The sequence below is a fragment of the Staurois parvus genome, unplaced genomic scaffold (assembly GCF_062004578.1).
Source record: "Staurois parvus isolate SC_StPar_1 unplaced genomic scaffold, SC_StPar_1.0 ptg000154l, whole genome shotgun sequence".
NCBI classification, from domain to species: domain Eukaryota; kingdom Metazoa; phylum Chordata; class Amphibia; order Anura; family Ranidae; genus Staurois; species Staurois parvus.
The window spans coordinates 11,928,270-11,954,624 of NW_028317950.1; the positions used below are offsets into that span (position 1 = coordinate 11,928,270).

Consider the following 26,355-nt stretch of genomic DNA (forward strand, 5'->3'; position numbering starts at 1 on the left):
CCGGGGAGACCAGATATAGTGAATGCAGGGTCCGGGGAGACCAGGTATAGTGAATGCAGGGTCCGGGGAGACCAGATATAGTGAATGCAGAGTCCGGGGAGACCAGATATAGTGAATGCAGAGTCCGGAGAGACCAGATATAGTGAATGCAGGGTTTGGGGAGACCAGATATAGTGAATGCAGGGTCTGGGGAGACAAGGTATAGTGAATGCAGGGTCGGGGGAGACCAGACATAGTGAATTCAGGGTCGGGGGAGACCAGACATAGTGAATGCAGGGTCGGGGGAGACCAGACATAGTGAATGCAGGGTCCGGGGAGACCAGGTATAGTGAATGCAGGGTCCCGGGAGACCAGATATAGTGAATGCAAGGTCCAGGGAGACCAGATATAGGGAATGCAGGGTCCGGGGAGACCAGATATAGTGAATGCAGGGTCCGGGGAGACCATATATAATGAATGCAGGGTCCGGGGGGAGACCAGATATAGTGCATGCGGGGTCCGGGGTTTAGTAACACTTTAAGCTAGCCATACACTAGTAGATCTTTGAGGGATCATTCATGCAAAAACTTTTAGGAAATTTTACAGAACCTTTGATGGCTACATAAAAGTCTTCCTAAAGTACTTCAAAATTGTGTTTGCTTTAACAACTGATTTAGTTTAGGAACAAAGGGACTTTCCTGAACAACAAACCACTTTCACTGCGAGAAATAAATTTGTTCGAAAAACATTTCCACCCCTTTCCTTCAAATTGTTTTTAATTACTTGTGGTCATAAATGATTAAACATTTAGAATGAAATTCTGTATGGCCAGCTTTAGATTGGCGTTGAACAGCTCCCATCCTACCACCTCCCATCCCTAATATAATAGATCATGTCGTTGAGGACGACCCCTGGGGGTGATGATGATTGTCTCCAACATTGAAATCATTTGAAGTGAAGGGAAATGTTCCAGCTTACTTATCCTTGACTTGGACAGGCAAGTGTTAATACGTGTGCCAGGTGAATCGCCCACAGAACGCCGAGTGGTCGCAGTATTACAGAGGACAGCTGTTTTCATCCAGGTTTATATTGTGTAATAATACAGTTGTGTCCAAAATTATTCAACCCCCACTGAAATTGAGTGTTTTGGCCAGTTTGACATTGCTTTTGATCATTCAGTCATCTTGCTTACATTTACATTAAAGAGGCACTTGTAGGTCAGACAAATATAACATAACAGTTATAATGAAATAACCACAAATGTCTTTTCTGTGCTCACAGCATTATCAGTTTTATTCAACCCCCAAGTGACATTCAATCTTAGTACTTAGTACAGCATCCTTTTACAGTTATAACAGCTTTTAAACGTGAAGCATAGCTTGACACAAGTGTCTTGCAGCGATCTACGGGTATCTTCGCCCATTCTTCATGGGCAAAGGCCTCCAGTTCAGTCACATTCTTAGGCTTGCGCACTGCAACTGCTTTCTTTAAGTCCCACCAGAGGTTCTCAATCGGATTTAAGTCTGGTGACTGCGATGGCCACTCCAAAATGTTCCAGCCTTTCCTCTGCAACCATGCTCTAGTGGACTTGGAGGTATGCTTGGGATCATTGTCCTGTTGAAAGGTCCAACGTCTCCCAAGCCTCAGGTGTGTGACGGACTGCATCACGTTTCCATCCAATATCTCCTGGTACTGAAGAGAATTCATGGTACCTTGCACACGCTGAAGCTTCCCTGTACCTGCAGAAGCAAAACAGCCCCAAAGCATGATTGACCCTCCACCATGCTTCACAGTAGGCAAGGTGTTCTTTTCATCATAGGCCTTGTTCTTCCTCCTCCAAACATAGCGTTGATCCATGGGCCCAAACAGTTCTAATTTTGTTTCATCAGTCCACAGAACACTATCCCACAACTTTTGTGGTTTGTCCACATGGCTTTTGGCATACTGCAGTCGACTCTTCTTATTCTTTGGAGACAGCAAGGGGGTACGCCTGGGAGTTCTGGCACGGAGGCCTTCATTACGCAGTGTGCGTCTTATTGTCTGGGCTGAAACTTCTGTACCCACATCTGACAAATCTTTTCTCAGTTCCTCAGCAGTCACACGGGGACTTCTCTCCACTCTACGCTTCAGGTAGCGCACAGCAGTCGAAGTCAGCATCTTCTTTCTGCCACGACCAGGTAGCGTTTCAACAGTGCCCTTTGCCTTGAATTTGCGAATGATGCTTCCTAAGGTGTCTCTTGGTATGTTTAACATCTTTGCAATCTTCTTATAGCCATTGCCCTTCCTGTGAAGAGAAATCACCTCTTCTCTTGTCTTCCTGGACCATTCTCTTGCCTTCACCATGTTTGTAACCACACCAGTAAATGTCTAGAAGGAGCTGAGTATCACAGTCATTTTAAAGCTGCCTAATTGGTGCTTATTATGCTTGATTGCTGCTCGGTGACATCCACAGGTGTTTTCAATACCTGATGGAAAGCACCTGTATGAACCTCTGTTCTTCAGAGTGGTAGTCTTTAAGGGGTTGAATAATTGTGGCAATGAAGAAACCACATAAGAACCATTTACTACTGTATTACATAAACAATTGATGTCATTTTAGTTGCATTTGGGTAGTTACAACGTCCTTGTAGGATTTGATTCTGAATACAATTCCAAATGTACACTATAGTCCCTAAACCCCTTTACAGCATTGGGGGTTGAATAATTTTGGACACAACTGTAGATGGAACTACTACCCTTCTAATGAGATATAAAACATACAGCACATATCGCTGAGATAATCTGCAAGTGGACCTGTTGTGTTAGACATCAGCTCGCACTCAACCATATGGGGTCCTTCCAAACAGTCATTTCATAAACATGCGCTGTCCTCATTCTCGGATGTACGCAAAACACAATATCAGATTGCAAAAAAACAGGATATCAAATGGTGCCTTTGGTTAATAGAAATGATTGTGTACTCTATGCAACTGTCAATTATTTTAGGATGATAGGCAGACATGTCAACAGACCAGTCCTACCATGGAATTAAATTCCCCCTCACCAGATTGGGATTCTCAGTGACCGTGGTGTTGAAAGGAGCAAAATATGTGTTTTTCTGAGATCAAGCCAACCCAATGTGTGACATTGAACTCGGCGATCGTGTAGATTTCGGGGGGCAGATCCTACACACAGCAACTGGTAACAGATTTGTTGTAGGATCCGCTGCCAATTTATTTAGAAAGATCTAGATGGACCTTTAAAGTATAATCATCAGCAGATCAATTTTTAATCCATTTTGAGTCTCCATGCACATTGGTTTAAAAAACCGCCAGTGCTCTTGGCGGAAGAAAACAAAAACGTTGTTTGAGCGTTTTTTGTACTAGCGTTTTTTCCGGCCAGGAAAAAAAACAGAAGGATTTTTTTAGCCTCTAAACGACCTAATGTGCATGGACACATAGGATGCCATTAGTTGCTTCTCCGGGGAAAAACGCTAAGCTCCTCTAGTTCTCCGGGAGCAACAATTTTTTAAGCCAGCGTGCATGGACCCTGAGCAGACATCAAATCTAGATTAATAAATTGATGGGTTTTGTACCATCAAAAGAGTGTTCAGCTTGAAAGGTTTGCTTTGGTGATTGAAGACCAGATATCCAGAAAGATCAATTCAATTAGTGCCAGATTGCCCAAATCTCAGCCTGGTCGTGGCACCTTCATTTAGCACTTTTTGTAATCCTTAGGATTAAGGAATGGAAATCTTTCCTTTAGATCTGTCAGTGTATGGGCACCATCATCCTGACAGGAGTGACAGATACAAAGGCAGAAAGAGCAGATGCTGCAGCTTTGCGTGGAATCCCCCTCATCGTCATTACAAGTTCACACAATGAATGACTTACCTTTATGATGTCGGTAGCCAGGCTCCTTAAAGTGCAAGTGGAAGGCGAAGCCCAAGGACCAGAGGGCGCACAGGCAGTTGGTAAAGGTGAGAGACGAGACTGCCATGCTGACAGAAGGTGAAGTAAGGCAGCTTGGAGCTGTGTCTGGAGGTAAGGCACAGGCAGCACTGCAGTACAGCCTCCCTGTAGAACGATGTGACTGTGATCTCAGACTGTGTGGGCAGCCGGGAACTCTCCTCTCTTCCCACGCACTGCTACTGGGCAGCAGCCAATCGCAGCTCACAGCATCAGCGAGAGGGGAGCAAACTACCTCCGATACATCAACAAACCTGGAGGTCCCGGCTGTAGCCAGGCACAAATGATGCAGCATTGATGACGTACCACAGTGCGGCCAGGCGTATAGACAGAGGGACCAATTCACTAAGCTGAAAGGATTATTTTATACATTTAAAAAATAAATAAATAAATATTTCGGCGCTTTCATAAACAGCTGTAAAAATACATATATTTTGCCGCTTATATAAACAGGTGTATAAAAAAAAATATTTAGACACTTACATAAATGTATAGAAACAGGTGTATAAAAAAAATGTTTGCCGCTTACATAAACGTATAGAAACAGGTGTAAAAAAAATGATTTTGACGCTTATATAAACATATAGAAAAAGGTGTAAAAAAAAAATTATTCCGACGCTTACATAAACGTATAGAAACAGGTGAAAAAAAAATTATTCAGATGCTTACATAAACATATAGAAACAGGTGTAAAACAAAAATTATTCAGACGCTTACATAAACGTATAGAAACAGGTGAAAAAAAATTTATTCTGACGGTTACATAAACGTGTAGAAACAGGTGTAAAAAATAATTTCGACGCTTACATAAATGTATAGAAACAGTTATAAAACAAAAATTATTTCGACGGTTACATAAACGTATATAAACAGGTGTAAAACAAAAATTATTTTGACACCTACATAAACGTATAGAAACAGGTGTATAAAAAATAATAATTTTGACGCTTGCATAAACGTATAAACAGACATAAAACAAAAATAATTTCAATGCTTACATAAACGTATAGAAACAGGTGTAAAACAAAAATTATTTCAACACTTATATAAATGTATAGAACCAGGTGTATGAAAAAACTATTTTGACGCTTACATAAACGTATAGAAACAGGTGTAAAAAAATTATTTAGACGCTTACATAAACATGCAGAAACAGGTGTAAGAAAAGATTATTTAGACGCTTACATAATCGTATAGAAACAGGTGTAAAAAAAAAATTATTCCGACGCTTACATAAACATATAGAAACAGGTGTAAACAAATATTTAGACGCTTACATAAACAGGTGTAAAACAAAAATTATTTCGACGCTTACATAAACGTATAGAAACAGGTGTAAAAAAAAATGTATTCAGACCCTTACATAAACGTATATAAACAGGTGAAAAACAAAAATTATTTCAACGTTACATAAACGTGTAGAAACAGGTGTAAAAAAATAATTTTTATGCTTACATAAATGTATATAAACAGGTGTAAATAAAAAATAATGTTGACGCTTGCATAAACGTATAGAAACAGGAGTATGAAAAAACTATTTTGACGCTTGCATAAACGTATAGAAACAGGTGTAAAAATAATTATTTTGCCGCTTACATAAACGTATAGAAACAGGAGTATGAAAAAACTATTTTGACGCTTGCATAAACGTATGGAAACAGGTGTAAAAATAATTATTTTGCCGCTTACATAAACGTATAGAAACAGGAGTATGAAAAAACTATTTTGACGCTTGCATAAACGTATAGAAACAGGTGTAAAAATAATTATTTTGCCGCTTACATAAACGTATAGAAACAGGAGTATGAAAAAACTATTTTGACGCTTGCATAAACGTATAGAAACAGGTGTAAAAATAATTATTTTGCCGCTTACATAAACGTATAGAAACAGGAGTATGAAAAAACTATTTTGACGCTTGCATAAACGTATGGAAACAGGTGTAAAAATAATTATTTTGCCGCTTACATAAACGTATAGAAACAGGAGTATGAAAAAACTATTTTGACGCTTGCATAAACGTATGGAAACAGGTGTAAAAATAATTATTTTGCCGCTTACATAAACGTATAGAAACAGGAGTATGAAAAAACTATTTTGACGCTTGCATAAACGTATAGAAACAGGTGTAAAAATAATTATTTTGCCGCTTACATAAACGTATAGAAACAGGTGTAAAAATAATTATTTTGCCGCTTACATAAACGTATAGAAACAGGAGTATGAAAAAACTATTTTGACGCTTGCATAAACGTATGGAAACAGGTGTAAAAATAATTATTTTGCCGCTTACATAACGTATAGAAACAGGTGTGCAATCTTTATTTTCTAACAGCTGCAAGTTCTTGTTATCTTCAATTTAGATGTATACATGTGCATAGAGGGGTGTGTTTTGTAACATTAGGCAGGTGCGTTGTCATGCGCCAAAGTGCATTTCCTGACATGCATTTGGATGCGAGTTTTAATTTAGAATTTGGGCTGGATGGGGTTAACAGACATTGAGCAAGGCTTGTGAACGCATCAAAACACACCACAGGGCTGGCACGTGAGCAGGCGTCATGTTTATTATGGGAAATCATGAAACATGCCTTAATAGGCATGTTTCATGATTTCCCATAATAAACATGGCGCCTGCTCACGTGCGCTGCTAATGCGCTGTGGAAAGAGTACAAACCCCACAGTGTAAATGGGCCCCGAGCATTTTTCTGCCCATAGAATCAATTAGTAACACAGCAGGCTGGAGATATTTTAGGTGGAAAACATCTGTGCAATCATTTTAGTGTGTTGAATATTACATTTATTGTTAAAGCGTAACTCCACTTTTGTAGGAATATAAAAACAGCAAGCAAAAAATAACAACATCATATATACAAAGGCAATACAAGTCATATTGTAATTGAATATTATTCAAAATTCCCTTTCCTTTTCAATCTGCAGTGCTGTCATTTTCTGTAAAATGCTATATGGCAACCTGAAGGTGTTCTGCACAAAGTGTACAGAACGCCCCTCAGATATGTCATTTTCTGCTTGTGTGATTGGCTCGCAGATTTTCCCAGAAGTCAGATTTTGGCCATCCCCTGAAACAAAAATATCCTTTTTGGTGCAACACTCTCAAAGGGAAATTATGGGCAGCTCAGTGGCTATATGGTTGGCACTTCTGCCTGGCAGTACTAGGGTCATTGGTTCAAATCCCAACCATGGCACCACCTGCCTGGAGTTTGCCTGTTCTTCCTGTGCCTGCGTGGGTTTCATCTGGGTACTCTGGTTTCTTCCCACACTCCAAAGACATGCTGGTAGGTTAATTGGCTCCTGTCTAAATTGGCCCTAGTATGTGTATGTATGAATGTGAGTTAGGGACCTTAGATTGTACACCCCTTGAGGGTTAGGGACTGATGTGAATGTACAATATATATTTGTAAAGTGCTGCATAAATTGAAGGTGCTATAAAAGTACTTGTAATAAAAATTATTTCAGGTACTTATATAGTGCCATCAATTTACCCAGCACTTTACATATATATATATATTGTATTTTACATTCACATCAGTCCCTAACCCTCAAGGGGTGTACAATCTAACATCCCTAGCTTACATTCATACATACACATATTAGGGACAATTTAGACAGGAGCCAATTAACCTACCAGCATGTCTTTAGAGTGCGGGAGGAAACTGGAGTACCCAGAGGAAACCCACACAGGCACATGGAGAACATGCAAACTCCAGGCAGGTGGTGCCGTGGTTGGATTTCAGGCAGAAGTGCTAACCATTAAGCCACTGTACTGCCCAGTGTCTAAAAGGAATGTCTAAAGGGATGCAGACCCTGCCACTTTCCCCATTAGATTGATAATTGTAAAATCACTCCCATATTCACATTCACTTTGTACATGGACACAGACAAACAGCTATTTCTAAAGGTAGGAATCTGCAACAAAGTTTAAAAACTTTCCAATGTACATCAGTCACCCAGAGGGGAATGTTTTTTTCCTTAACAAATGTGGAGTTACTCTTTAAAGTAACATGCATGCTGTAAATGCAGATGGGCCGTGTGATTTGGCCAAGAAAATTTAGTAAGGGGTCTATTTATAAAATATGTGCTGCACAAATGTGCCAATCATTCACACAGCTGCAACAAAAGTTTATTTATTTTAATTATTTATTTCAGGTACTTATATAGCGCCATCAATGTATGCAGCACTTTACATATATATTGTACATTCACATCAGTCCCTAACCCTCAAGGGGTGTACAATCTAAGGTCCCTAACTTACATTCATACATACACATATTAGGGTCAATTTAGACAGGAGCCAATTAACCTACTAGCATGTCTTTGGAGTATGGGAGGAAACCCACACAGTCACAGGGAGAACATGCAAACTCCAGGCAGGTGGTGCTGTGGTTGGGATTCGAACCAGCGACCTTAGTACTGCCAGGCGGACGTGCTAACCATTTAGCCACTGTGCTACTGTGTTTTGTAGATTACGATTATTTCTGATGCCGTCTCAAAGCAGTATTTTCCGCTAGATGGTGCTACTGGTCATAGAAAATAATCATATTAAAGAGTAACTCCACTTTTGTTGAGAAATAAACATTCCCCTCTTGGTGATTATGTACATTGCAAGGATTTTAGCATTTTTTGTTGCAGATTCCTACCTTCCGTTATTCTGACGAAAGAGCTGTTTGTCTGTGTCCATGTGCAAAGTGAATCTGTACGGTAGGGGTTTCATAATTATCAATCATCTGCTGCACCTGCAGGGATCTAATGAGGAAAGTGGCAGGGTCTGCATCCCTTTGGGAGTATCTCACCAAAAATATTTTTGTTGCATGGAATGCCCAAAATCTGAATTGTATCTTAGTGCAGACTTCTGGAAAAAGCAAGAAAAGATGTTTCTGGGGGGGGGGGGGCATTCTGTACATAGTCTGTGTACAAAACACCTCCAGGCAGCCGTTATGCATTTTACAGAAAATATAAATTGCTGCAGATTGAAAACGAAAGATATTTTTTAATAACATTCACTTACAATATGTCTTGTGCCGCAATTGTACAGGCTATATTATTTTTTTTTATTTGCCATTTTTTTTCCCCCATGAAAGTGGGATTGCCTCTCGGGGGAACAGGAAGGATTTTTTTTCCCTGCAGGAGCAAATTGGGTCATGCTTTGCTGGGTTTTTTTCCTTCCTCTGGATCAACTGTGGGTATAGGATTATAACTTTTTTTTGATTAATGGTTGAACTGGATGGACTTTTGTCTTTTTCCAGCCAGACTAACTATGTAACTACCCTTTAAAAATAATATGGGGGTTTTTCATTTCATTGTGGCCTTGTGAATGTTTGCACACTCATACAGCAATTTTGTTTTATAGACAGACTCTGATTTGTCGAACAGATGAACAGCAATAAAAACGCTGCAGAAGTTCTGCTTTGGACCCCTTTCGAGGTCTGGCCAGTATCACTACTGTTTTCCCCCTTGTTGAGATGGTCTGTGCATGGCTCCACCTCTCTCTGCCATTGCCATAAATGTAAGTGCTCGTGTGACCAGATACAGTTATCACAAATTGAAAAAGAAAAAATTAAAAAAAAAAAAAATAATGCATTTACGCTTTTCCTACAAAAAATATGTGCATTTATTATTCTTTCTAGACACTATCTCCAGCTTTCCGTCACAAAGCTGGAAGTGGTATCAATGAATTACAAGGGTGCTCATCAGCGCCCCCTCAGTTCAATGAAAGCTACAAGCTGTCTGCTGCTCTAGCAGAAGGGACTTGTAGCTTTCTCATTCACAGACTGCTGTGAATGGATGATGCTTTTTTAAATGTGTCTACAGTTGTGGCGATAGGATCTCCCTCCTGCTATCACAGTGGTAGGGATCCGTGGCATGCTGGGAGCACACCTGGAGCAGGTTACACCTAACATCCTAAATATGGGTGTAACATGCTCCAAAATGTGAACGTAGCCTATAAGCCTTGTAGATGGCACACATCAAAGGGTGAAATGCGTCGGAGAAGGAGATTCCAGGAAGGGACTCTCACATTATCTCTCACATTATCTTGATAAAGTTACAAGCATTTGAATTTTCTTTGGAGTGCAGCCAGTCTTTTCCTTGGGATTGGCGTTGTCTGTGGGGCACAGGAAGAGTCCCTGCTGGTGTTTAGCACCCAATCTTCCTATACTACCATTACAGGGGTGTGTATATTTTTGAAAAAAAAACTTGTCCAGGGACTAATCGGGGCCCCAATCTACTTGTCCCTCATGACAATCCACTTGTCCAGATTGAAAAAAAAATGTAACCAAAACTGTATTTAAATTGGAGGTGATTTTAGGAACGTCTGGGGCTGGCACTGTGTGGAAGCAATCGGCAGCAGCGCTGCCGCCGAATGCTTCCACCTGACAGGTGAGCCCGCTGCTTGCCCGCAGCAGGGCTAACGGTAGAAAAAAACTACCTGCCTGGCGCCCAGAACTACATGTCCCGGGCGTTGGGTGATAGGAATCCAACATCTCTGCATTAAGCCCAGCCTTGTGGGTGAAATTCAATAAAGGAGGAGGAGATCCCAGGTAAGGACTCTCTGTTCATGTTGTTTGGATAAATAAAGTTACCGTATTTTCTAGCGTATAAGACGACTTTTTGACCCTTGAAAATCTTCGCAAAAGTCAGGGGTCGTCTTATACGCCGGTATACGTCAGGGTGGCACTTTTTAGGGGGGCGGCGCGGTGCCGCCGCCGCCCCCCCCTTCCTACGGAAGGGACACTAAGTACAGGGGTGGGCAGAGGGCTGCTGTCTTTTACCTGGCTCCCACGACGATCCAGTCCAGGAAGCACTGCTCCTTCAGTCACTCCGGCCACTCCCTCACTCCTGCCACTCGGCTCCGCCTCCTCACCGGTGATTGGCCGCCAGAACTGTAGCTCAGGAAAGGCACACAGGCGGCCAATCACGGGTGAGGAGGCGGAGCCGAGCGGACCCACAAAAATCGAGTGAGGGAGAATCCGGTAAGTGTGCAGTGCAGAGGTGCTTCTGCAACCACATATGCTGGCTGCAGCAGTACCATACTGAAACAGGAGTCAGCAAGTGTCATTGGTGTCAGTGGGAGGAATAGTGCCCCATCATTGGTGTCACTGATACTAATGATGGGGCATTATTCCTCCCACTGACACCAATGATGGGGCATTATTCCTCCCACTGACACCAATGATGGGGCATTATTCCTCCCACTGACACCAATGATGGGGCACTATTCCTCCCACTGACACTAATAATGGGACACTATTCCTCACACACTGACACTAATGATGGGGCACCATCATTGGTGTCAATGGGAGGAATAGTGCCTCATCATTGGTGTCAGTGGGAGGAATAGTGCCCCATCATTGGTGTCAGAGCAAGGAATCGTGCCCCTTCATTGGTGTCAGAGCAAGGAATCGTGCCCCTTCATTGGTGTCAGAGCGAGGAATCGTGCCCCATCATTGGAATACCATACCATATTGAAATCAAATCTGATGTTTTTTAATTTTTATTTGGTGTGCGTTGGAATAGGGGTAGTCTTATATGGTGAGTATAGCCCAAACCCTAGATTTTAACAGGAAAACTAGGGGGTCGTCTTATACGCCCAGTCATCTTATACGCCGGAAAATATGGTACTAGAGTCTGAATCAGAGTGCAGCCAGTGTTTTCCTTTGGATTTATGTGTCCCGATTCTGCCTGTTTCTCCGTGTGTAGCCATGTGTTGAACAGGAAAATTTAGTCTGCAGCAGATACATCCTTATCAATTGTGACTGCACTGTTGGACAGCCACTGTAGGAAATACCTACAAATATGTCTATAAAACAAACACTGTCATAAAATAGAAAGAGCAAATCAACAAACGTCAAACTAAAACAACGATTTCAGGTAAACAGTATAAGAAAAAAAAAAAAAAAAAAAGCCAACGTCCAAATTGATGGTCCTAAAGTCAATGGCGAGCTTCATGAAGGCGAAACGTCAACACATATGACTGGGTTTAATCAGCTCTCCTAAGACCCTCTCCTAAGACACACAAGTGTTCTCATCTACTCCTCGGTGTGAGTCAGACCTCGGCCTTCTTCTATGAATACAGTCCTGAATCTGAACAGCTATGGGCAGATTATGGGAGACAGATTTGTTGTGAAGGAGACACATCATACTCCTGGTATCCTGAGAAGGACTGATGTCTTTGTCACTCTCCAGTCTGTAGATATCTGGAGGCGGTGGGATCTCTGGAATAGTCACGACATATAGTGAAAGTCGTGGTGCCTGCAGGGGATCCTAAAGAGGAGATGCCAAGGAGATAAACCACAACCCTCAACGCTCATCACAAACTGGGAATACCCCAAATCACCTTGAAGGAGAATTCCAGACCAGGCCAATATCTTGCTTCTAAGTACAACAACTACATGACTTGTGGATAGCCTTCGAGATTAATGGGTAGCCTTCTGTGAAGAGTATGACTCCTCTTTCTGAGCCTGCAGGTATTGCTCATTCGAAAGCTCTCATGCCCATGGCTCAGCTGTTGTTGGTGCTCCCTCCTCTCCCCCTGCAGCTGCCACTCACTGACACAGGGGAGCCGTAGCTGCAGGATCACCTGACCAGACCAAAGCAGACTAAGGCCTCATGCACATTGACTTTTTTTTTTTACTCCTCTAAAAGCCTCCTCCTGGCAGCAACGTTTTGTTAAAAAAAAAATGCCTGACGCTTTTAAAAGTGGCCGTTAATTTAATAGGCCAGAATAAATAATTTATTCTGACCATATAAATAAATTAATGCTCAAGCGCTAAACATGCCTAGTGTATAGGCGCATTTACATGTGTTTAAGCACATCAATCATTTTCTTCCAAAACACCGCTGCTCCAGGACACACTCGGGTTTTTTATACTGCCTCTAAAAGTTTCTAAAAGTCATAGTGTGCATGGACACATCGAATAACATGGAGGGGCGTTTGAAGACAGTGCAAAAAAACCCCCAAAACATCTGACACTCCTAAAAGCAGCAGGAAAAAACATCCTGTGTACATGAGGCCTTAAGATAGGGAAGTACACAGATCTTTTTTTTTAGGAGGGGGCATGTAGGATAGGTAGGGAAGAGGTGAGAGCAAATGTGTGTGTATATATATATATATATATATATATATATATATATATATATATATATATATATATATACACACACACATACATATATATATATACATATATATATATACACACACACACACACACACACACATACATACACACACACTATATTGCCAAAAGTATTGGTCGGCCTGCCTTTACACACACATGAAATTTAATGGCATCCCAGTCTTAGTCCGTAGGGATCAATATTGTGTTGGCCCGCCCTTTGCAGCTATAACAGCTTCAACTCTTCTGGAAAGGCTGTCCACAAGGTTTAGGAGTGTGTCTATGGGGATGTTTGACCATTCTTCCAGAAGTGCATTTGTGAGGTCAGGCACTGATGTCGGACAAGAAGGCCTGGCTTGCAGTCTCCGCTCTAATTCATCCCAAAGGTGTTCTATCGGTTGAGGTCAGGACTCTGTGCAGGCCAGTCAAGTTCCTCCACCCCAAACTCGCTCATCCATGTCTTTATGGACCTTGCTTTGTGCACTGGTGCGCAGTCATGTTGGAACAGGAAAGGGCCATCCCCAAACTGTTCCCACAAAGTTGGGAGCATGAAATTGTCAAAAATGTCTTGGTATGTTGATACCTTAAAAGGTTCCTTCACTGGAACTAAGGGGCCAAGCCCTGGAAAACAACCCCACACCATAATCTTCCCTCCAACAAACTTTATACTTTTCACAATGCAGTCAGCCAAGTACTGTTCTCCTGGCAACCGCCAAAGCCAGACAAGTCCATCGGATTGCCAGACAGGGAAGTGTGATTCATCATTCCAGAAATAAAGTTTCCACTGCCAGTAGCGGCATGCTTTACACCACTGCATCCAACGCTTTGCATTGCACTTGGTGATGTAAGGCTTGGATGCAGCTGCTTGGCTATGGAAATCCATTCTATGAAGCTCTCTATGCACTGGTGTTGTGCTAATCTGAGGCCACTTGAAATTTGGAGGTCTTTAGCTATTGACTCTGCAGACAGTTGTCGACTTCTGTGCACTGTGCGTTTTAGCATGCGCTGACCCCCTTCTGTCATTATACGTGGCCTACCACTTGGTGGCTGAGTTGCTGTTGTTCCCAGTTACTTCCATTTTGTTATAATACCACTAACAGTTGACTGTGGAATATTTAGTAGGCAATTTCACAGATGGATTTATTGCACAGGTGGCAACCTATCATGGTACCACGCTTGAAATCACTGAGCTCCTGAGAGAAATCTATTCTTTCACAAATATTTATAGAAGTAGTCTGCATGCCTAGGTGCTTGATTTTAAACACCTGTGGTCATGGAGGTGATTGGAACACCTGAATTCAATGATTTGTAGGGCTGTCCCAATACTTTTGGCAATATAGTGTATATATTTTCTTTGCAGCCAATTTGAATGTTTTTAGAAGATGAGAACTATTGAAAAACTACCACTGTAAAGTTTGTACTGACTGAACCACAGCTAAATCCTTTGGGATGGGTTAGGGCCTCCACATATCTCCCGGCTATGAGAGACAGATGGAGAACAAAGACAGGTTCTCATTAATGTTTCATGGTGCTGTTGTGCCTCCAACGCCCAGGAACACTATAATCCTATCAATTCATAATACATAACCTGGGACAATGGCTTCGAATCTTCCATGTTAAGCTAATTGTGCTTCTGGAGCCAAACACAGGATAACAACTTGAGGGAACCCGCAGTTTTCCAGATGCTGCAGAATAACAAGCATCAGCACATCCTGCTAGCTGGTAAATCTAGCAGTCCAGCATGGAAGTCTTAAGCTGGCCATAGATGGCCAGCCAGCAGGTTGACTGAAAAAAAAACTGACCCGATTCCCAAGAGGATTCCACAATCGAGCTGGATGGGGGAATACTCTCGTTGTGTCTTTGTATTCTGACAGCGGGGAGACTTCCCTGCTATCAGAATACACAGATCAGCACCGCAGGCTATAGCCTGCAGTGCTAGATCAAAATGAAATTTTCCAGCAGGGCAGTTGTACAGAAGTCAAATCAGTAGATCTGAGTTCTGTACAACCACAGGGCCCATACATGGATCAAAATTCGGCTGGTTCCTGCTGAGCCAGCCAAATTTTGATCCATCTATAGGTAGCTTAACAATATAAAAAATATTTCAGTCCAGAAAACATTTTGGTTATTGGTGGGCTGAGCCAGCCCCTGACTTCTTCTAGCTCCTGAATGCCCCAACAGTAAGATCTCTCTCCCATGATTCCTGACTCTTCGAGGTTTATCATCTCTGGTAGACATCACAGGACTCTTCCTGACAATTTCTTCATCTGCTTTTCTCTGCAGAAGGAAGGAGCCATCTTTGTTGTCCATCTTGCCCACTATCTACTCCCTGGAAAGAGATGCTGGCTGAGAAATAACACAATTATGTAAATCCTGGTGCCTGTGCACTTGGCTGTGTTTATAAATCTCTAAACCTGCCACACATGGATTGAAATCCTTCTGTTCAGCAGGGACTGGACAAATTTCGAACAATGTGTGGGCAGGTTGATTGTACCCAAGTCTATCCATCAACTGAATTGCGTATAACCAGCCGGTCAGATTTTTCTGCATACAATTGCTGCCAACTTCTGGATCCCTGCATACCCCCCTCGCCCACCCCACCCCACCATCAGAATACAATAGTGCTGCAGGAGGGATTCCCCCATCAACACCGACTGTGTTGATGGAGGAATTGAGCGATTTTCATTTCTTCCACCCATGATGGAAGGAAAGAATATCAAAATCACCTATGGGCTTCCTTAAGATGGCTAAAGGGAGGATCAAAATGTGGAACTGGCCGCATTTTGTTCCATCTATGGGCAGGTTGGTTGCACTAAAGTTGATCCACCGGACTGTGCTGATGGGGGAATTGAGTGATTTTCTTTCCTTTCATCCATGGTGGAAGAAAAGAAAAATCGCATCATCTATGGGCTGCCTATGGCATCTTGCACACTGCTACCTCAAAAAACATTTTTATTCATACAGGTATTTTTTTTTCTTGATGTAAATGCAGACTGTTATTTTCAACGTGCCTGTACACACATTCGATGCAACTAGATCAGTTAAAAAACATAGAGAAATCTGCATTGCCAGTCAGTATTTTCTCCACTCGAATAAAATTTAGCTAGAAAAGTTTTCAGGCATACACGCATATATGGGCAGTTCTATACAGCCCACCCAGGCATTTTTTCTGCCAGGAATGTCTGACGTTCATACATCAAAGGAAGCACTGACTTTGCTGCTATTGTCAACTGTGAGCTCCCTTTTATTCTCCTATACAGCACTAGAAACAACAAGTGAATTGGTTACTATGAGCAGCAAGAATGATTTGTCCCCACCAAAGACTTCTGATTATAAAGCAAAGAGAGATGCTAAAGCCTCATGAAACCAACCAGTTCCACTGCCAGAGGGGACTAGGGAACCACAAAATGCCTTCTCCTGTATCAGATCAATGACACCCACGTGTCGATGACAATTTGTTTGCAAATTTCACATTTTGCTCTGCGCATCTGTCAGGCAATTAGCAGTTTGAGTCATTAAAGCGATTCTGTAATTGTGACGGTACCCAGTCTGGCGTGAACCCAGGAGGTGACGGTGCTACAATGGCCACAAGGTGGCATTACATTGTATATTATTTGTTTTGCGTGAAAGTTATAGCATCTACAAGCTATGGTATATATACTGGAATTTATATTCGTTTACTCCAGTAATGGCGGTGGTCAGCGACTTATAATGGGACTGTGATAGTGCAGTGGGCAATCTGACGCTGGGGGGAAATGACTTACTGCCACTGACCCTAATACAGTGATCAGTGCTAATACTATAAACTGTCACTGTATTAATAACACTGGCTGGGAAGGGGTTAACATCTAGAGGCAATAAAGGGGTTAAATGTGTGCTAACAAGTGTTAATTTGTGTAATATGTGCTTTTACTAAGTGATCTTGTTTTTTTTCCATGTTTTGTAGGAAATAAAAAAACTGTCAGTGTAAAGAGCTCTGTGTTGTTTACCAGAGCTCTTCTGTAATTCTCTTCCATGAATCACAGAACCAATCAGCGGCTCCCAGCGATCAATCATTGGCCGGGACCCGCTGATTGGCTTGTGCTGTAACAAATCAGATGCGCCCTACCCGGAAGTGCTGATCTTGTACTAGATCCAGCGCACAGTGGCCGCCCTGCTGCAGTAAATGTCCGTGGGGAGGTCGCTAAGTGGCTAACTTTGATAAGAAGTGATGCTGCAATCATCACAAAATTCAGCCACAGGCTCAGATTACTTCTATATAGAGGGGAATGAATAACACATTTCCAACAGACATAATGAGACGCCACTATCTGCCGCAATCTCTTTGGACACATATGTAGGTTAGGAAGTTTATAAATTCAGGCTTTTCTGTCGACAATATATTATATCCTGGTAACAACATTTAAAATCCTGTATTGACTGACATGAAAAAACAGAAAAAATGAAAACCCATGATAAAAGTGTTCATTATTCTCTAAACAAAACACTTGTTTATGTGGCCTCATTCTAGTGGTCAGCTAACAGTCTAAACATCGGTCTGAAAACCAGCACAGAATAAGGGAAGCGCAGCAACCAATGCAAACTATCACATTGCAGACAATGCAGAATTTTATTCTGATAAATGGAACACAGAGCAGAGCCTCCTTCTTATATCCTGGACACAGGGCAGAGCCTCCTTCTTATATCCTGGACACAGGGCAGAGCCTCCTCCTTAAATCCAAGACACAGGGCAGAGCCTCCTCCTTAAATCCAAGACACAGGGCAGAGCCTCCTCCTTAAATCCAAGACACAGGGCAGAGCCTCCTCCTTAAATCCAAGACACAGGGCAGAGCCTCCTCCTTAAATCCAAGACACAGGGCAGAGCCTCCTCCTTAAATCCAAGACACAGGGCAGAGCCTCCTCCTTAAATCCAAGACACAGGGCAGAGCCTCCTCCTTAAGTCCAAGACACAGGGCAGAGCCTCCTCCTTAAGTCCAAGACACAGGGCAGAGCCTCCTTATATCCAGGACACAGGGCAGAGCCTCATCTCTATGTCCAGGACACAGTGGAGAACCTCGTCCTCATGTCCAGGACACAGTGGAGAACCTCGTCCTCATGTCCAGGACACAGTGGAGAACCTCGTCCTCATGTCCAGGACACAGTGGAGAACCTCGTCCTCATGTCCAGGACACAGTGGAGAACCTCGTCCTCATGTCCAGGACACAGTGGAGAACCTCGTCCTCATGTCCAGGACACAGTGGAGAACCTCGTCCTCATGTCCAGGACACAGTGGAGAACCTCGTCCTCATGTCCAGGACACAGTGGAGAACCTCGTCCTCATGTCCAGGACACAGTGGAGAACCTCGTCCTCATGTCCAGGACACAGTGGAGAACCTCGTCCTCATGTCCAGGACACAGTGGAGAACCTCGTCCTCATGTCCAGGACACAGTGGAGAACCTCGTCCTCATGTCCAGGACACAGTGGAGAACCTCGTCCTCATGTCCAGGACACAGTGGAGAACCTCGTCCTCATGTCCAGGACACAGTGGAGAACCTCGTCCTCATGTCCAGGACACAGTGGAGAACCTCGTCCTCATGTCCAGGACACAGTGGAGAACCTCGTCCTCATGTCCAGGACACAGTGGAGAACCTCGTCCTCATGTCCAGGACACAGTGGAGAACCTCGTCCTCATGTCCAGGACACAGTGGAGAACCTCGTCCTCATGTCCAGGACACAGTGGAGAACCTCGTCCTCATGTCCTGGACACAGTGGAGAACCTCGTCCTCATGTCCTGGACACAGTGGAGAACCTCGTCCTCATGTCCTGGACACAGTGGAGAACCTCGTCCTCATGTCCTGGACACAGTGGAGAACCTCGTCCTCATGTCCTGGACACAGTGGAGAACCTCGTCCTCATGTCCTGGACACAGTGGAGAACCTCGTCCTCATGTCCTGGACACAGTGGAGAACCTCGTCCTCATGTCCAGGACACAGTGGAGAACCTCGTCCTCATGTCCAGGACACAGTGGAGAACCTCGTCCTCATGTCCAGGAGACAGTGGAGAACCTCGTCCTCATGTCCAGGACACAGTGGAGAACCTCGTCCTCATGTCCTGGACACAGTGGAGAACCTCGTCCTCATGTCCTGGACACAGTGGAGAACCTCGTCCTCATGTCCTGGACACAGTGGAGAACCTCGTCCTCATGTCCTGGACACAGTGGAGAACCTCGTCCTCATGTCTAGGACACAGTGGAGAACCTCGTCCTCATGTCTAGGACACAGTGGAGAACCTCTTTCCTGAGAGCCCTATTCTATTGAACTGTACACACTACAAAGACCTGAGAGGGCAATATTAAAGTCCATTGCAGCACTGATCAAAAGCAGCATTAAAAGCAAGCAGCAAATCTTGTGCCCATTTCTGGGACTTGCAGCCACTGAATCTCTAGCCCAATGTTCTCCAAATTGCAGCCCAGAGGCTGGTGTGGCCCTTTGCTTGCCTGTATCTGGCCCTTGTGGCACTATTTCACCAACTGACACCAATGATGGGGCACCATTTTCCCTACTGACACCTTTAATAAGGCACTATTCTTCCACTGATACCAACAATGGGGCACTATTTCTCCCATTTAAACCAATGATAGGTCACTGATGTTGGGGCATTTTCTTCTCCCACTTGTCACAGTCCTGCTCCCCTAATGCCTGAAGGACCGTAAACTGGCCCTTTGCTTAGAAACTTTGAAAACCCCCTGATCTAGACTGTAAACTATCTGTTCCACCTTCACCCCAAAATCTGTATAATTGTTTTCTCATAATTTCACTTGTACAATACTTTGGATGGCTTTCAAACACTTGTTTGCTTTCTGTATAATGCAGGAGATTTTAAAACCCAGACAGGACTCACATCAGAGTTAGTCATCACAGAACTGTCTGCCTTGATTTTAATTCACCAGCATGTTCCCAAACCATAGAGGTCCTTCTGACCTCAGACAAAAATAGTGAAGGCTTATGTGAATTTCAAGGCTCTACCACTGCCTGACCTTGTCTAGTAATCATGGAGATCCAAGCAGATATTGAAACACAATTTATTCTAGGTGTGTTTAATAAATATGATTATATATATTTTTTATATAAAACTAGCATATAAATGTGAATATGTCCTAATCTCAGCCTCCTGTCACCCCCTACACAACATGAGAGAGAGAGAGAGAGAGAGAGAGAGAGAGAGGCAGAACTCTGAGCCAATCAGGAACCTTCTGCTTTTCATCTCCCTCCCTCATTCTAATTAGAAGAGAGAGCAGAGAGACGATGTTATCAGTGTACTTTCTGCTCCTTCATGGTCTAGTCACAGGCTGGGATGGTCTGACTACCCAGCTGTATCATGCGGAAGAGAAAAACGAGGGCACCAGCTTAGCCATACTGACTAGCCAAAGTGTCTAGATTACAAGAGTGGCTGAACAAAATGACAAATATTTTGGCCGCAAGTCCATTTCACATAGCTGTATTTGACTTGTGGATAGAACTGATTGCCCTGCACTCTCAAAACACACAGTTAGGAATTGTGGCCAAAGCATCTCAGTGTCTAAATACTAAGACAGATGCGAAGGGATGACTCTGCCACGCTCCACCTATAACTAAAACCACACATCTGGGAAGACTGACGCACTCATCAAGGTAAAACACTGTGCTTAAGTTCGTGGATTTGTATGACATAATCACCATTATTTCAGTATACGTGCAAACAATATATATTATATTCCCAGTGTTGTAAAGTGTTCTTGTTGCCCGTATTGGCCTATCAGGTCCTAAATATCGCAGGAAAAAATCAGACAATTTGACTTCAGTACCTGAGTTGGCTGGCACGCATCTGCCATTATTGGCCTCCACGTAGCCTTGGATACAGCGACCACATTCTGAAGAGCCCTCAGGACAGAGTTCTCTTTTGTACAAGGCGCAGTCTATACTTTTACAGGGTTTCTTCAGGATGGCTGAAAAACAAAAAAAAAAAACAGCATCTTAATAATCTGCAGAACCAATAGCTATAGATTATACAGTAATTAAATATTGGCAATGAAGAACACCACCAGCCAAAGAAGACTTGTTTTGGGCAAAGTAAGCCAGGGTGTGACCCCCAGCTGGGTCTTTACTGCCATCTGGGCCCCAGTGGCAAATTCTGCCCCATTCCTAGCACAGCCATGGTAGGCTAAGTTCAAATCCAGAAGTAAAACCCTGGTCTTTTTCACAAAAAAAAAAATGTCCTTGCTGTCAAAAGCATTTCCGTAGAGACCATTACAAACTTCTGTTCTGTATATAGTGAGATTGGCCATTCCATGTGCTGAAATACTTCACATTAAAGGCAATGTGGGAGGTTAATAATAATTACAAGTCACCAGTGCCACTGCTGCAGTATGAATCAGTACACCACCAGCATATCCCTTTAACACATGCTAACAAGAAGCCATACTCCATGCAACAGGTTGCCTGTAATCTCACGGCAAACAGGAGCAGGGGGATGAGGATTCTGGAAAATCCTGTATGGAAATAGAAACCTGAAACATTGTAGCAGCCAAAGCAAATAATAACCAGCTGCAGTTTCATTAAAATAAATAAGATTACAGTACATTACAAAATTACATTTGTATCAATTTTAGAACATAGGTTTGTTTTTACAGCAATGCAGCATTCAATATTTACGTCTGTGTTTATCCTTAACCACTTGCCTACCAGGCACTTATACCCCCTTCCTTACCAGGCCAATTTTCAGCTTTCAGCGCTGCCGCACTTTGATTGACAATTGCGCGGTCATGCAACATTGTACCCATATGAAATTTTGATCATTTTTTTCTCACAAATAGAGCTTTCTTTTGGTGGTATTTAATCGCCACTGGGCACTTTACTTTTTGCGCTATAAATAAAAAAAGTGCAAAAAATTTGAAAAAAAAAAAAGGTTTATTTGTTTCTTTTATAAAATTTTTCAAACAGGTATTTTTTCTCCTTCACTGATGTGCGTTGATGAGGCAGCACTGATGGGCACTGATAGGTGCCACTGATGGGCACTGATAGGCAGCACTAAAGGGCACTGATAGGCAGTACTAATGAGGTGGCACGGATAGGCGGCACTGATAGACAGCACTAATTAGGGGTCACGGATAGGCGGCACTGATATGCAGCACTGATAGGCGGCACTGATAGGTGACACTGATTATGGGTACTGATAGACGGCACTGACTGGCATCACTGCTGGGCACTGACTGGCGGCACTGACTGGCACAACCCCTGGGCACTGACTGGTGGCACTGACTGGCAGCACTGCTGGGCTGCACTGGTGGGTGGCACTGGTGGGCAGCACTGGTGAGTGGGCACAGGTGGGTGGCACTGGTGGGCACAGGTGGGTGGCACTGGTGGGCACAGGTGGGTGGGCACAGGTGGGTGGCACTGCTGGGCACAGGTAGGTGGCACTTCTGGGCACAGGTAGGTGGCACTGCAGAGTGGCACAGGTGGGTGCACTGCTGGGCACAGGTGGGGGCACTGCTGGGCACAGGTGGGTGCACTGCTGGGCACGGGTGGGCGGAGCTAGTGGGCGCACTGCTGGGCGGAACTTGCGGGTGTCACTGCTGGGCACCGATCATCAGGGCACTGATCATCAGTGCCCTGATGATCGGTGCCGATCCCCGCTCTGACAACTGCCGGTTCTCGGCAGTACTTTCCTCACGATCTGACAGCGTGAGGAAAGTGCAGCCGAGAACCGGCACTTGCATTTCCCTGTGATCAGCGTGTCATTGGACACCGCTGATCACGTGGTAAAAGGCCGCTGTGATTGGCCTTTTACCACATCACGTGATCAGCTGTGTCCGTAGGACACAGCGATCACGGAGATCGCCGGGTGCGCGCCCCCTGGGGCGCGCAGGAGAGCGTGTTCTGGGAGGACATCATATGACGTCCACCCAGAACTGGCCGGCCGCGGTGAAGCCGTCATTCGGCTATGCGCGGTCGGCAAGAGGTTAACATAAAAACAGTCTGCATGCTTCTTTACTCTGTACCAGGAGCTGCACTGTACATGTATGGCATTTTTAATTGAACCCAAAAAAAAGGATTTGTAATTCTGATCAGCCAGTCTTGTGATCCTTTGCACAGCATAGGCAGGAGATGAACCTCACTTTTTTGCATTGCAGTCAGAGGATACGTTCGCCTTTTTTAAAAAAAAATAATAATGTAAATTTTTTTACAGGCAAGAAAATGAGCATTTACTATTTTTTGTTTGGAAGCCTGCAAAGCATTGCACCAGCCATTCAAGACCCCTGCGGACTGTCAGTGTTCCAATCCTGATCATACCTTGTACAGACAAGCAGGTACACATTGCCAGGAAAAATCAATGAACTACCACAGTACTCAACAGTGCCATGGCAGTTCATTGAACACTACAAGCCAACAGCAGCAAAGTCAGTAGGGGACTATAGTTTTCTCATTCAGTGAATGCATGACATGGCAGGGCAGACAGAGCCCTGCACGGCCACGTTTTTAAAAAACTGACTTCTAGTGGGGGAAGAAGATCCCCCGCTAGATGTCAAAACGGGGGATTTGGAGGAGCGGGGGCCAGTCCTTTCATAACATATTACACCCTAAATATGGTTGTAAGATGTTACTAAAAGTGAACTTATCATATTAAGCAGGGGCAGTGGCAAGTTTATTGTCAACATATGTACAATGAAGCAAAGCCTGAACTGTAAAAAAAAAAAAAAAAAGAAAAGAAGAATAAGAGAAAATATATAATTAGTTTTTTTTGCAAACTCCATGCAGGCTTTCATGTGCTATAAAGCCCTTTTCCCCGATTGCTCAGTTTGCCTAGGTGACAGCTGTTGGAAGAGTCCTGGTTGTGCCAAACTTCTTCCATTTGAGAATTATGGAGGCCACTGCGATCTTGGGAACTTTCAGTGCAGAATTTTTTTTTCATTGCCTTCCCCAAATCTTTGCCTTACAATAATCCTGTCTCTGAGCTCTACATGGCTTCATGACCTCATGGCTTTTGCGCGGATACAGTATGCATTGTCCCTTTCACCACAGGTGGATTCCAGTCAAGGCGTAGAAAAATCTCAGCAACGATCAAGAGAAAAGTGAGGCACCTGAGCTAAATTTCAAGTGTTGTTGCAAAGGGTCTGAATACTTATGTCAATGTGATATTTAAATTTTTTATTTTTAATAAAAATTCACAGACATATATAAAATCCTGTTTCCACTTTGTCATCATGGGGTACTGAGTGTAGATTAATGTGAAAAAGTTTAATTCAACCACTTCAATACCGGGCACTTTTACCCCCTTCCTGCCAAGTCAATTTTCAGCTTCCAGTGCTCTCGTACTTTGAATGACAATTACCTGGTCATGCAATGCTGTACCCAAACTACATTTTTATCAATTTAAACCGAAAATTTAAAAAAAAAACAAAAAACACATTTTTCTTTGTTTCTGTTTTCTGTCAAATTGTTCTTCATAAATCAGTATTTATTAGTCTGTAGGAAGGTTCTAGAGACAACAACTATGGTATATATCTTAAAATCGATCAAAGCTGAAGTACTGACGGCCAATCTAATTTCTTGAGGCCCAAAAATGTCAGGACAGTACAGATATCCCCCAAATGACCCCTCTGTGCAAAGTAGACAGTCTGAGGTATTTAGCAAGAGGCATGGCGAGTTTTTTCTATTTTTTACATACTGTCACCAGTGCAGCACAGCGTCATCATATAACTAGTGTGATGCTAATCAGGAACACTAACTGGTTACAGTACGAAATAAAAAAAATATTTTTCCAATTTTTCTACTTTTGTATTTTTTTTATATTACTTTTTTTTTTTAATGATTTTTTTTTCATAACCCACTGTGACCAGAGTAGTATAATGTTACCATAATAACATTGTACTACTTTGGAGACGGGATTAGTATTTTTTTTTTTGTACACATTATGATTGCTCATCATAGTCAGACACAGCCAGTGACAGATCTCGCTACAGTGTGGCCCCGCGGGCATGTGTGAGGCGTGATCAAGGAGGGCATAAAATGGTGCCCACCAGGATCACTGAGAGTCCTGTCGACCATTATTTTGCTATTGGCCGGGCGAGAACTGAAAAAAGTGAAGGGGTCTAAATACATTATGAGTGCACTATATTATTTATCAGAGTATAGCATCAAGTCAATTAAACTCCTGGGATATTGATCTGGTCAAGTTAAGTAGCAGAGGGGGTTGTCAATCAGTTTCAGCTGCTTTGGTGTTAATGAAATTAACAACAGGTGCACTGGATGGGCAATGAGATGACCCCCAAAACAGGAAGGTTTCACAGGTGGAGACCACTGACATTTATTTCCCTACTCATCTTTTCTGACTGTTTTTCACTAGTTTTGCATTTGCCTAGGGTCAGTGTCACTATATGTAGCATGAGGCGATACCTGGACCCTACAGAGGTTGCACAGGCAGTCCAACTCCTCCAGGATGGCACATCAATACGTGTCATTGCCAGAAGGTTTGTGGTGTCTCCCAGCACAGTCTCAAGAGCATGGACAAGATTCCAGGAGACAGGCAGTTACTCTAGGAGAGCTGGACAGGGTCGTAGAAGGTCCTTAACACATCAGCAAGGCCAGTATCTGTTCCTTTGTGCAAGGAGGAACAGGATGAGCACTGCTAGAGGCCTACAAAATGACCTCCAGCAGGCCACTGGTTTAAATGACTCTGACCAAACAATCAGAAACAGACTTCATGAGGGTGGCCTGACATCCTCTAGTGGGCCCTGCACTCACTGCTTGGCACCATAGAGCTCGATTGGTATTTGCCATTGAACACCAGAATTGGCAGGTCTGCAACTGGTGCCCTGTGCTTTTCACAGATGAGAGAAGGTTCACCCTGGGCACATGAGAGATGTGAAAAGGTCTGGAGAAGCTGTGGAGAATGATATGCTGCCTGTAACATCATTCAGCATGACCATTTTGGTGTTGGGTCAGTGATGGTCTGGGGAGGCATATCCATGGAGGGACGTAAAGACCTCTACAGGCTGGACAATGGCACCCTGACTGCCATTAGGTACCGGGATGAAATCCTTGGACCCATTGTCAGACCCTACGCTGGCGCAGGGGGTCCTGGGTTCCTCCTGGTGCACAACAATTCCTGGCCTCATGTGGCGAGAGTATGCAGGCAGTTTCTGGAGGATGAAGGAATTAATACCATTGAATGGCCCCCACGCCTGACCTACATCCAATAGAACAAGTCTGGGATATCATGTTTTAGTCCATCAGATGCTGCCAGGTTGCACCTCAGACTGTCCAAGAGCTCAGTGATGCCC

General features: G+C 43.4%; 1 protein-coding gene across 2 annotated transcripts in view; it reads right to left on the reverse strand.

The window, feature by feature from the left end:
* Positions 1-26,355, reverse strand: part of NPDC1 (neural proliferation, differentiation and control 1) — a 195,604-nt gene that overhangs the window by 62,744 nt on the left and 106,505 nt on the right. Inside the window, exon 2 of one of the 2 annotated variants that reach the window (XM_089675058.1) lies at positions 20,881-21,021. In XM_089675058.1, the coding sequence (XP_089531184.1) occupies positions 20,881-21,021 (141 nt within the window). Of the gene's footprint in view, positions 1-3,851; positions 4,025-20,880; positions 21,022-26,355 lie in introns of those variants that run through there. The other variant, XM_089675059.1, reaches the window with a different exon arrangement.